Source organism: Thalassophryne amazonica, chromosome 5 (assembly GCF_902500255.1).
Source record: "Thalassophryne amazonica chromosome 5, fThaAma1.1, whole genome shotgun sequence".
NCBI classification, from domain to species: domain Eukaryota; kingdom Metazoa; phylum Chordata; class Actinopteri; order Batrachoidiformes; family Batrachoididae; genus Thalassophryne; species Thalassophryne amazonica.
The window spans coordinates 131426292-131438932 of record NC_047107.1 but is presented as its reverse complement, the minus strand read 5'-3'; the positions used below and the strand labels follow the sequence as shown (position 1 = coordinate 131438932).

The window sequence follows — 12641 nt, the reverse complement described above, 5'->3', positions numbered from 1 at the left end:
GCAAAAATCATAGCAGACAGCAATGGCAAACTAACCTGGCTGGATGCGTTGCCGCTTGTTTTATTGTCAATGCGCTCACAAACTAACCGACTAACCCATTTGACACCATTTGAAGCTCTTACAGGTCGGCCGATGCCTATTCCATACCTGAGAGGACCCTACGGAGGACCATCGCTGGAGCAGCTACAAGACGAATGGCATAATTATCTGAGACAGTTAACCCAAATACACAAAACTATCTTTTTGCAGGTCAAAGGTGCTACAGAAGACAGAGAAGCAGAGATTCCACTCGAAAATCAGAGCATCCAGCCTGGTGATCTGGTTTACGTCAAAGTGTTCAAAAAGAAGTGGGACAGGCCCCGCCGAGAAGGTCCTTTTAAAGTTATTCTTGCCTCACGTACAGCAGTCAAAGTAGACGGTAAGGACACTTGGTTTCATTTAAACCACTGCTGTAGGGTTGGTGGCCCAGCGCCCCTGCGGCCTCGGCAAGCTCGTCTTGGCAGAGCCGCCAGGCCAAGGGGGGAAGCAAGAGAAGCCAGAGACCCTACAGCAGCACCGAGGGACGGCCACGCCTCCCTGCAGCCAGAAGAAGCACCGAGGGAAGGCCACGCCTCCCTGCAGCCAGGCGAACACCGGCCAAGGCGCTCACAGAGACTGATTGAACAAAGACGACGCACAGCTTCAGAGAGTAGTGGATCCCTGCCAGATAGAGCAGCGACAGACTCAGATGCAGACTCAGAAACAACTGGAGACGCAGGCCAACAGACAGACAGAAATACAGACCGACAGATAGACAGGCCACAGGAGACATCAGACTCGGACAGCAACTTAGTAGATTTACCGACAGAAGAACCACAGGAAGTACAACCCAGACAAAGCACAGATACACCACACATCCCTAGTGACAGCTCATCTAGTGACGGCTCACTCAGTAGCACATCTAGTAGTACATCTCAACAGTCACCAGAACAATGATTAAGGAATTATTTAAGGGATTGACAATACTACTGGTGGTTAGTATGGGAGAACATAGACGTCCAAAACATACAACGGACTGTGCCGTGGCCATGGCCGCAATAGCAGCTAAACAAGGCATTCTAAACACAGGAAAAACATATAATTTGGTATACATTAAATCAAAAGCCTACAAGAACATAGGAATACAGGGAAAGCTGGGGGATTACATATTAGGCGAAGCCATTAGCATCAAATGTGAAGAGGAGGGAACACTCAACATAGATGTAATTTGTGATAAAAGAGGATGCAGGGAAACCAAGCAAGACGTAACTGTTACAGTACATGAAGCCACAAAATGGGTAAAAATCAAACCAAGGAAAAAGAGGACAATTAGAAGCCTAGAAACAAGCAGTCACTTAGGGAGATGTGATCCCAGTACAGACCTAGCCCGTACACAAGGGTTGAAGACCAATCTATTTTACCAATGGTTGAAATTTTCGGCTAGGCAGATCAGTGAAAAGCCTTGCATAGCCTGTCACCGGAAAGGTGTGATACCTCAGGCTAAACCCCTACCTGATATCAACAACTGTTATAGGAGCCCCCAACATAACTCAGACCAAGCAGAATGCTATACACAATGTGTTATGAAAATGGCAGTAGGTGATGAAAAATATGCTGCCGACAGTAAACTTTGTCCAGTGCCCCTAAGTACAGAAGGAACCGTTCCACCTATGATTAAAATAGAGAAAGGGATGATACACCCATTCTGTATAGCTAAAGGATTAGTAGCACAATACATAAGCGATTGGCAGGTAGGGACGACCCAGCCAAAACACCATATACAGTGTATGCAAAAGCAGCAAGAATACAAACCGGCCAAAACAGCATGGAACATTACCGTCTGTCACATCCTGCCAGCAGCAGGCATACAGTGTGAACAAATAGTACCGGCCACAGGGGGGTCTGTAATTGGACTGAATCTCACCCATGCTTCATGGGTATCTACTCCAAATTTAGCTAAGGGAACGGTACCCTTAGCTGACATCTTTTGGATATGCGGACAAAGAAGGAAACTCCTGTCATCGCTGTCCCCTAATTGGAAAGGCCTTTGTGCTCCTGTGATGCTCACAGGAGCTATAACAGTAATTGAAATGCCAAATTCAATACAACCTGGCCAAGCAGCACAAGGAGCTGGAAAGATCCATCAGAGAACTGCACGACTGTCTGAAAGCCAGAATTCCTGATCCTTCCCCCACTACCCCTGAAAGGCCAACCTCCCCATATTCCCCAACTTCTCCCAAAACTTCAGACGCTGAGTAAATGCTGAGGAGCGCGGACTGACGTAATGGCACTGAAAACGGACTATGATCTTGGTTGTTGAGTTTGAATTGCGGACTGGTTTCAGAAATCTGAGTGTAAAAAAAAAAACAAAGAAGGATATATGTTAGTAACGAAGGTCGGGTAAATGTCTGTCCTTACCATCATCTGCGTAACACAGATAAAGCTAAATGCATACACATAGATATCACATTGCAAAGTTATAAAAAGGGGACCCTTACACGGCGTGTTTGGAGATTTAGTAGTAAAGATGCACCATAGGGACCCCTTTTTCTTAAATTATAGCATGCCTTAAGAGACATGCATCGCCTAAATTTGGCGTCTGGCCAAAAAGGGCATTAGAAAACAAGCTGAAAAAGAAGAAAAACAAAGTGGAAAATGTTGAGAAATGGCCTATAATGAAAACCATTATATGATTGACTAAGGCAAATGACTTAAGTACGGACATGAAGGGAAACCATTTATGGTGTTTATCATTTAACTAGATATAGCTGCACATCCTTAGAATAGTTTCTTGATTGGTTGACTAAATAGTGGTAACGTAGGGGTTATTTGATGCATTTAAATAATAAATGTGTGACGCTTTAACAAAATAATATGTAGAACCAAGTATAATGGGTTGGAGCCTCTGGTTGAGTGAGACAATAGATGCCAGAAGATGATTGGTTGCACTGATGTCAATGTAAAGCCTTTACTTTGCCATGATTAAGAAGTTGCTGTAACTTGTTTTATGTGGCCATTTTAAGTGCCTTGAATTACACCAAAACTCAATGTTTGAATGTCACCTTGCGTTGATATAATCCAGCTAATTGCTCACCTTGTGCCTTAGTATGTAGGTTCACCTGCACTTCAATATATTTACCGTGTGAAGTATCACTGATATTCATATCCGCACCAGAGTTATCAGTAAGTCGAGTGATGTGTTTTTCTTTTTTATTATTGCAATGCACAAATGAAGATGTCTTGTCAGTAAACAACCCAAGAGTATAGTTGAAGTAATGGGACTCTTTCGAGTCCCAGAGGAGGGACTGTAGAAGAATTTTTAGGTCCATATTTGAACTGTGATGAACTATCAAGTGTCCTGATCTGAACTGTATGTCCTCTGGCTGAACTAGCAGGTGTTCAACCCAAAAAAAAGGGCTCTATTAGTCATTCAGTCTGTCAGGGGCTTTCCAAGGCCTTTTAGGTGCTTTCCCGCAGGCCACGTGCGAGGGGCCTCGGGCCAGCTGCACCTGTGACTGAGGCCACGTGCGGGGGGCCTCAGGCCAGCTGCACCTGTGGCTGAAGGTCTTTTAAAAAAATCAGTTGTAAATCCTTCACGTTTTAATGGGAGCGTTTGTCACATTGAAATAATGGCCTAACACCTGCTTAGGGTTCACTAGAGGACGCTTCCAATAGAAAACCATGTCTTGGGAATGAAATAAATAAAAAAGTCGAAGGAGGAGCGATGCCCGCGGGTCTCCAATAAATAGATGAGCGCGGTTGTCATATTCAGTCTCTCTAGAGGACTCAGTTTGTCTAAGCTCTGTGTCGAAGGCTTAAATAAACTTAAAAACTCTGTGCATTTTATCTTGCTTAAGGCTGAATTATTCTAAAGTGTTGTGTCCTTTTCTAGCATATCACTTGCAATTAGTTTGTGTTATCTAAAAGACGACATCCCGAGAGGACTAAAGACGAACCACGTCACAGGCTCAGGGAGGGGCAGTCTTCTGCTGGGACTGGTTGGGGCTGAGGGAGAGAACCAGGAAAAAGACATGCTGTGGAGGGGAGCAGAGATCGATCACTAATGATTAAATGCAGAGTGGTGCATACAGAGCAAAAAGAGAAAGAAACAGTGCATCATGGGAACCCCCCAGCAGTCTACGTCTATAGCAGCATAACTAAGGGATGATTCAGGGTCACCTGATCCAGCCCTAACTATAAGCTTTAGCAAAAAGGAAAGTTTTAAGCCTAATCTTAAAAGTAGAGAGGGTGTCTGTCTCCCTGATCTGAATTGGGAGCTGGTTCCACAGGAGAGGAGCCTGAAAGCTGAAGGCTCTGCCTCCCATTCTACTCTTACAAACCCTAGGAACTACAAGTAAGCCTGCAGTCTGAGAGCGAAGCGCTCTATTGGGGTGATATGGTACTACGAGGTCCCTACGATAAGATGGGACCTGATTATTCAAAACCTTATAAGTAAGAAGAAGAATTTTAAATTCTATTCTAGAATTAACAGGAAGCCAATGAAGAGAGGCCAATATGGGTGAGATATGCTCTCTCCTTCTAGTCCCCGTCAGTACTCTAGCTGCAGCATTTTGAATTAACTGAAGGCTTTTTAGGGAACTTTTAGGACAACCTGATAATAATGAATTACAATGGTCCAGCCTAGAGGAAATAAATGCATGAATTAGTTTTTCAGCATCACTCTGAGACAAGACCTTTCTGATTTTAGAGATATTGCGTAAATGCAAAAAAGCAGTCCTACATATTTGTTTAATATGCGCTTTGAATGACATATCCTGATCAAAAATGACTCCAAGATTTCTCACAGTATTACTAGAGGTCAGGGTAATGCCATCCAGAGTAAGGATCTGGTTAGACACCATGCTTCTAAGATTTGTGGGGCCAAGTACAATAACTTCAGTTTTATCTGAGTTTAAAAGCAGGAAATTAGAGGTCATCCATGTCTTCATGTCTGTAAGACAATCCTGCAGTTTAGCTAATTGGTGTGTGTCCTCTGGCTTCATGGATAGATAAAGCTGGGTATCATCTGCGTAACAATGAAAATTTAAGCAATACCGTCTAATAATACTGCCTAAGGGAAGCATGTATAAAGTGAATAAAATTGGTCCTAGCACAGAACCTTGTGGAACTCCATAATTAACTTTAGTCTGTGAAGAAGATTCCCCATTTACATGAACAAATTGTAATCTATTAGACAAATATGATTCAAACCACCGCAGCGCAGTGCCTTTAATACCTATGGCATGCTCTGATCTCTGTAATAAAATTTTATGGTCAACAGTATCAAAAGCAGCACTGAGGTCTAACAGAACAAGCACAGAGATGAGTCCACTGTCCGAGGCCATAAGAAGATCATTTGTAACCTTCACTAATGCTGTTTCTATACTATGATGAATTCTAAAAACCTGACTGAAACTCTTCAAATAGACCATTCCTCTGCAGATGATCAGTTAGCTGTTTTACAACTACCCTTTCAAGAATTTTTGAGAGAAAAGGAAGGTTGGAGATTGGCCTATAATTAGCTAAGATAGCTGGGTCAAGTGATGGCTTTTTAAGTAATGGTTTAATTACTGCCACCTTAAAAGCCTGTGGTACATAGCCAACTAACAAAGATAGATTGATCATATTTAAGATCGAAGCACTAAATAATGGTAGGGCTTCCTTGAGCAGCCTGGTAGGAATGGGGTCTAATAAACATGTTGATGGTTTGGATGAAGTAACTAATGAGAATAACTCAGACAGAACAATCGGAGAGAAAGAGTCTAACCAAATACCGGCATCACTGAAAGCAGCCAAAGATAACGATACGTCTTTGGGATGGTTATGAGTAATTTTTTCTCTAATAGTTAAAATTTTGTTAGCAAAGAAAGTCATTATTACGTAATTATTGTATGGCTTTTGCCTTATAATATAAAGCGCCTTGGGGCAACTGTTTGTTGTGATTTGGCGCTATATAAATAAAATTGATTGATTGATTGATACATGTGTGTCTATGTGTGTGTGTGTGTGTGTGTGTGTGTCTCTATGTGAGTGTTGTGATTGGACAGATTCACCTTTGTGCTTTTCTGTGAATCGTGTTTGAGGTTGTCCGTCAGCGGGGGCGGGGCCTCTGCATCACTTACTGTAGGCGTGTCCGTAGATGTGCTGGTACACGCTCGGCTGGACAGCGCTGCTGTAGTATTCCTCGTCCAGCTCCTCCTCGGTGGTGTGGTGGGACGGAGGGGAGTCCGCGGGGAGGCTGGACGCTGCAGGACTGGAGCGCCCCCCGTTGGTCAGCAGGTAGGACTGAAAAGCTGGGATCAAACTTCCACCTGCACCCAGGTAACACAGAGCGCTGGTCCTGGAGACCTGATGCTCAGTGTTCATGTCCAGTCTGAGGACAGAAAGACGAGGATGCAATGAGTCCACATGAGCTCGCCCGGTGGGCGTCACACGCTGAGATTAGCTCACATTATTCATTCATCTATTTTCTAAACCTGCTCATTCCATTTCAGGGTCGTGGGGGTGGAGCCTATCCAAGCACTCATGGGGAGAACATGCAAACTCCACACAGGTGGAAGGAGAACCTGGAGCCTTCAACCATGCTAACCGCTAATCCACAGTGCCACCCTACGTTCAGAGAGCGGGGCCGAGGGTCAACCAGAAACCCTCCTCAGGAGGTCTGGAGGGCAAACAGGATCCTGATCCTGATCTGGGTCCAGGGTTTAAACGGTCTGAAACGCGCCTTCAGAGCATTTAGACACTATTTGCTCTTTCTGCTATTTCTTTACGAAAAGGCATGTTAGCGTCTTGACCTCACCTGACCTCCTCTCCTGCGCCCCCTGCTGGCTCCTCGGCGGGAGGTGTGTCGGCGCGCTCCTGTTTGATCCTGCTGACGGCCAGCAGCAGCTCCTCAGAGCTTGGCTCCGCCTCCTGCAGCTGCGGGGTGCTGTGCTGCTGAACAAGGGGCGCGCTAAAGCCGCTCAGCTCGTCCGCGGACGTCGTCTGGAATCAAACCAACGGTTAATCTTTTCTTCTATGGTTCCTCCTGCGGTCCGAACAATCATTCACAGGCTTTGTGGGCGTGGCTCACCTGGGAGTCGCAGCACAGCGGCGAAGAGGCAGCAGAGGTCTTCAGCAGCAGCAGCTCCATGCCGCGCTCCACGATGTTCTGGATCTGCAGGTACCCGGCCGTGTACATCAGCACCAGCTGCTCGCTGGCCGCCATACTCAGCCGCCCCGTGTAGCAGAAAGACAGGATGTGCTGGAAGCACGCCGGCGTGACCGAGGACGGCAGCTCATAGACGGGCTGCGAGGACGAGGACGAGCTGAACAGGTCTCGGAAGTAGAGCGAGGAGGCAGCCAGGACGGCCCTGTGTGCTTTGAAGGCCTGACCCTGGACCAGGATGGACACGTCACAGTACTGTCCCAGCAGCCGCTGCTCGTTCAGGCTGCCCAGGACGCTGCTGCCGAAGTCCGGAATCTCCACCTGCAGCAAGCCTTCCGCCATGGTGCCAATCCTGGCCTGAGCCGCCGCAGGTCCAAAGTCCTTAAGTCTCAGGAATGGGAAAACCATGCACTTCCATAGCTGAGGTCAGGGGTCAAAGCAAGAGGCAGGGAGTGAGTGATAGAGGCCGAACGGAGAAGAGGAGGTGAAGTAGTCACCGCAGGAGACAGAAGATCATCCAGGTGGAGGTCAGATCAGCGTGGACAAACATCTGGAGCATGAACGAGAGAGAGAGGGGGAGGGGCAAGGGGGAGGAGTCAAAGAGAGACAAATGACAGGAGGAACAGGGGAGAGGAGGAGTTACACCTCAGACAGACAGAGAGAGAGACGGACAAACAGAGAGACAGAGGGACAAAGAGAGAAAGAGACAGACAGATGGACAAACAGAGAGACAGACAGACAAACAGAGACAGACAGACAGACAAGGAGACACACAGAAAAACAGACAGACAAACAGAGAGACAGACAGAGACAGACAGACAGAGACAGACAGAAAAACAGACAGACAAACAGAGAGACAGACAGAGACAGACAGACACGGAGACACACAGAGAGACAGACAGGCAGACAGATACAGAGAGACAGACAAACAGAAAGACAGACAGAGACAGACAGACACAGAAACACACAGAAAGACAGACAGACACACAGAGACAGACAGACAAACAGAGAGACAGAGACAGACAGACATGGAGACACACAGACAGACAGACAGATACAGAGACACACAGACAAACAGACAGACAAACAGAGAGACAGACAGAGACACACAGAAGACACAGAGACACACAGACAAACAGACAGACAGACAGATACAGAGACACACAGAGACAGACAGACAAACAGAGAGACAGACAGAGACACACAAAAGACACAGAGACACACAGAGACAGACAGACAGACACGGAGACACACAGAAAGACAGACAGATAGACAGAGACACACACAGAAAGACAGACAGACAGACAGATAGAGACACACAGAGAGACACATAGATACAGAGAGACACATAGATACAGAGACACACACAGACAGACAGACAGAGACACAGAGAGACAAACAGACAGATAGATACTGACAGACAGACAGAGTGAGAGACAGCCAGATGGACAGACAGTCAGTGAGAGACAGGCAGAGACAGAGAGACAGACATATAGACACACAGACAGACAGACAGTGAGAGACAGGCAGAGACACAGAGACACACAGACATGTCCTTACCTCCTCTGTCCTGTTCCTTCTCTGTCTGTCCTCCATGCAGGTTGGACAGCTGCTAGATTTTCCTCTGCTCAGTAAACGCATCGTGTGGCGTCACCACAGGGGGAGGGGGGAGGAGGGGGAGACGGCAGACAGTGGGGGGGGGAGGAGTCATCTGAGGACAGACTGAGGAGCTAATGCGGCTAACCGCCCTGCAGAGGCCGGGGGGGGGGGGGGGGGGTTGTGCACAGTCATTTTGAAACAACACCACGCCTGCGTGCACACGTACGTGCGCGCTGTGACTCCACCAATCTCAGCGCTGCACTGCAGAACTCAGACTGCGCCTGTGTGTCCGTGACGTACACAAGCCTGTGCACGTGCATCTGTGAGGCCTCTGACGGATACAACGGTCCTTACACACACATGCACACAGAGGGGAGGTGATGGTCTAGTGGTTAAGTGTTGGGAGGATCCTCGGTTCAAATCCCAGCCTGACTGGAAAATCACTAAGGGCCCTTGGGCAAGATCCTTGATCCCCTAGTTGCTCCCGGTGTGTAGTGAGCGCCTTGTATGGCAGCAGCCTGACACTGGGGTGAATGTGAAGTATTATTGTAAAGCGCGTCTGATGCAAATGGAAACGCGAGATATAAATGCGGTCCATTTACCATTTTACCGTTTACAGACACACAACAGCATTTGTGTTAGTGCTGTTATGCAACTTCATTCCCACAAAATGACGTGTTATTGATGTAACGCAACATGACTTCCTGACAGGAAACTGGGATGACAAGCGTTTGTCCAGCGGAGGAATTTTCCATCCATCCATTTTCTTCTGCTTCATCAGAGGTCGGGTCGCGGGGGCAGCAGTTCAAGCAAAGCCGCCCAGACCTCCCGATCCACACACACCTCCCCCAGCTTCTCTGAGGGAACTCCAAGGCGTTCCCAAGCCAGCTGAGAGACGTAGTCCCTCCAGCGTGTCCTGGGTCTTCCCCGGGGTCTCCTCCCGATGGGACGTGCCCGGAACACCTCTACAACGAGGCGTCCAGGGGCCAGCCGAAAAAGATGCCTGAGCCACCTCAGCTGGCTCCTTTCGACGTGAAGGAGCAGCAGCTCAACTCCGAGCTCCTCACCCTATCTCTAAGGGAGCGCCCAGCCACCCTGCGGAGGAAACTCATCTCGGCCGCTTGTACTCACAATCTTGTTCTTACGGTCATGAGCCAAATCTCATGACCATAGGTGAGTGTCAGAACGTAGATCGATCGGTAAATCGAGAGCTTTGCCCCCCTGCTCAGCTCTCTCTTCACCACGACGGTCGAATACAGCAACCGCATCACTGCAGATGCTGCACCGATCCGTCTATCGATCTCACGCTCCATCCGTCCCTCACTCGTGAACAAGACCCCGAGATACTTAAACTTCTCCACTTGAGGCAAGGACACTCCACCGACCTGAAGAGGGCAAAGCACCTTTTTCCGGTCGAGAACCATGGCCTCGGATTTGGAGGTGCTGACTTTCATCCCGGACGCTTCACACTCAAGCTGCAAACTGCCCCAGTGCACGCTGAAGGTCCTGATTTGACTAAGCCAACAGAACCACATCATCCACAAACAGCAGAGACGAAATTCTGTGGTTCCCAAACCAGACCCCCTCTACACCCTGACTGCACCTAGAAATTCAATCAATCAATCAATCAATCAATTTTTTTATATAGCGCCAAATCACAACAAACAGTTGCCCCAAGGCGCTTTATATTGTAAGGCAAGGCCATACAATAATTATGTAAAACCCCAACGGTCAAAACGACCCCCTGTGAGCAAGCACTTGGCTACAGTGGGAAGGAAAAACTCCCTTTTAACAGGAAGAAACCTCCAGCAGAACCAGGCTCAGGGAGGGGCAGTCTTCTGCTGGGACTGGTTGGGGCTGAGGGAGAGAACCAGGAAAAAGACATGCTGTGGAGGGGAGCAGAGATCGATCACTAATGATTAAATGCAGAGTGGTGCATACAGAGCAAAAAGAGAAAGAAACAGTGCATCATGGGAACCCCCCAGCAGTCTACGTCTATAGCAGCATAACTAAGGGATGGTTCAGGGTCACCTGATCCAGCCCTAACTATAAGCTTTAGCAAAAAGGAAAGTTTTAAGCCTAATCTTAAAAGTAGAGAGGGTGTCTGTCTCCCTGATCTGAATTGGGAGCTGGTTCCACAGGAGAGGAGCCTGAAAGCTGAAGGCTCTGCCTCCCATTCTACTCTTACAAACCCTAGGAACTACAAGTAAGCCTGCAGTCTGAGAGCGAAGCGCTCTATTGGGGTGATATGGTACTACTATGGTACTAAATTCTGTCCATAAAGGTAATGAACAGAACCGGTGACAAAGGGCAGCCCTGGCGGAGGCCAACGTGCACTGGAAACAGGTTTGACTTACTACCGGCAATGCGAACCAAGCTTGTGCTGCGGTCGTACAGGGACCGGATAGCCCTTAGCAAAGGATCCCGGACCCCGTACTCTCGGAGCACCCCCCACAGGGTGCCCCGAGGGACACGGTCGAACGCCTTCTCCAGCTCCACAAAACACATGTGGACTGATTGGGCAAACTACCATGAACCCTCGAGCTGGTGTAGAGCTGGTCCAGTGTGCCGCAACCAGGACAAAAACCACACTGCTCCTCCTGAATCCGAGGTTTGACTATCAGTCGAATTCTCCTCTCCAGTACTCTGGAATAGACCTTAACATGTCATTTAACATGTCACCATTTTTCTCAGTAAATATATTTCTAAAGGTGCTACTGACATGAAATTTCCACCAGATGTTGGTAATATCTCAAGAAATCCACAGATACAAAATCAAAGCATAGATTAAATTATGTGCAATAATGTGAAATGACACAGGGAAAAAGTATTTAACACCTGAAGAAAGGGAGGAGCAAAAAGACATGGAAAGACAAGACACCACATGAAATCTATCAGCAATTAGAAAGCAGTCCTGGCCCTTGTCAGTGCAAATTAATATCAGCTGGTTCAGTCCCAATTGATGGTCTATAATAAGTGTCTCATTACCAAGGTGTCACACATGAAACATCTCATGAGGGGAAAAAGCAAAGAGCTCTCAAGATCTTCACCTTACTGTTGCAAAACACACTGATGTCATTGGTTCCAGCAGGATTTCTAAGCTCCCGAATGTTCCAGTGAGGACTGTGGGGTCATAACCTGGAAGTGGAAAGAGCATCATTTCACCATAAACTGACCACGACCAGCTCTTCTTCACAAGATTACTAACAGAAGAGAGAAAAGAATTATCAGAAGAGTTGTCCAAGAGCCAAGGACCAGTTATGGAGAGCTTCAGAAAGACCTGGAATTATTTCAAAGAAATCAATAAGTAAAGCACTCGACCACCACGGCCTGTGTGCACGCTCAGCACACAAGACTCCATCGATGAAGACAAAACATGTTGAAGGTAGGTTAAAGTTTGCTGCACAACATTTAGACAAACCTGTGAAATACTGGGAGAATATAGTCTCTTTTTTTACTGTTTTTTAACCAGGTTAGTTCCATTGCGATCGAGACCTCTTTTGAATTATAAACTTTCCAGTCCACCTAACCTGGATGTCTTTGGATGTGGGAGGAAACCGGAGCACATGGACAAAACCCACACAAACATGGGGAGAACATGCAAACTCCACACAGGAAGGCCACAGGAGGGAATTGAACCCATGACCTTCTTGCTGTGAGGTAGCAGTGCTAAACACTGCTAGATGGACAGTTGAGAACAAAACTGAGCTCTTTGGATGCCATCATACACACCATAAATGTCGCTGCACATCATCGCCAAAACACCAGACCAACAGTGACGTCTGGAGGCGGAACATCATGGTGCGGGGCTTCAAACTTCATATAACTGAAGGAAGGACGAATGAAAAAAATGTACAGAGAAAGTCCTGATAAAAAT

At 47.2% G+C, this 12641-nt stretch overlaps 1 protein-coding gene across 1 annotated transcript in view; it reads right to left on the bottom strand.

The window, feature by feature from the left end:
• LOC117510024 (nucleus accumbens-associated protein 2-like) overlaps nucleotides 1-7543 on the bottom strand; it is an 86171-nt gene extending 78628 nt beyond the window's left edge. The window contains exons 1-3 of the mRNA XM_034169628.1: nucleotides 7091-7543; nucleotides 6818-7002; nucleotides 6137-6391 (exon numbers count right to left, since the gene is read on the bottom strand). Of these exons, the coding sequence (XP_034025519.1) occupies nucleotides 6137-6391; nucleotides 6818-7002; nucleotides 7091-7507 (857 nt within the window). The 5' untranslated portion in view covers nucleotides 7508-7543. The remainder of the gene's footprint in view (nucleotides 1-6136; nucleotides 6392-6817; nucleotides 7003-7090) is intronic.
• Nucleotides 7544-12641: the final 5098 nt, after the last annotated feature.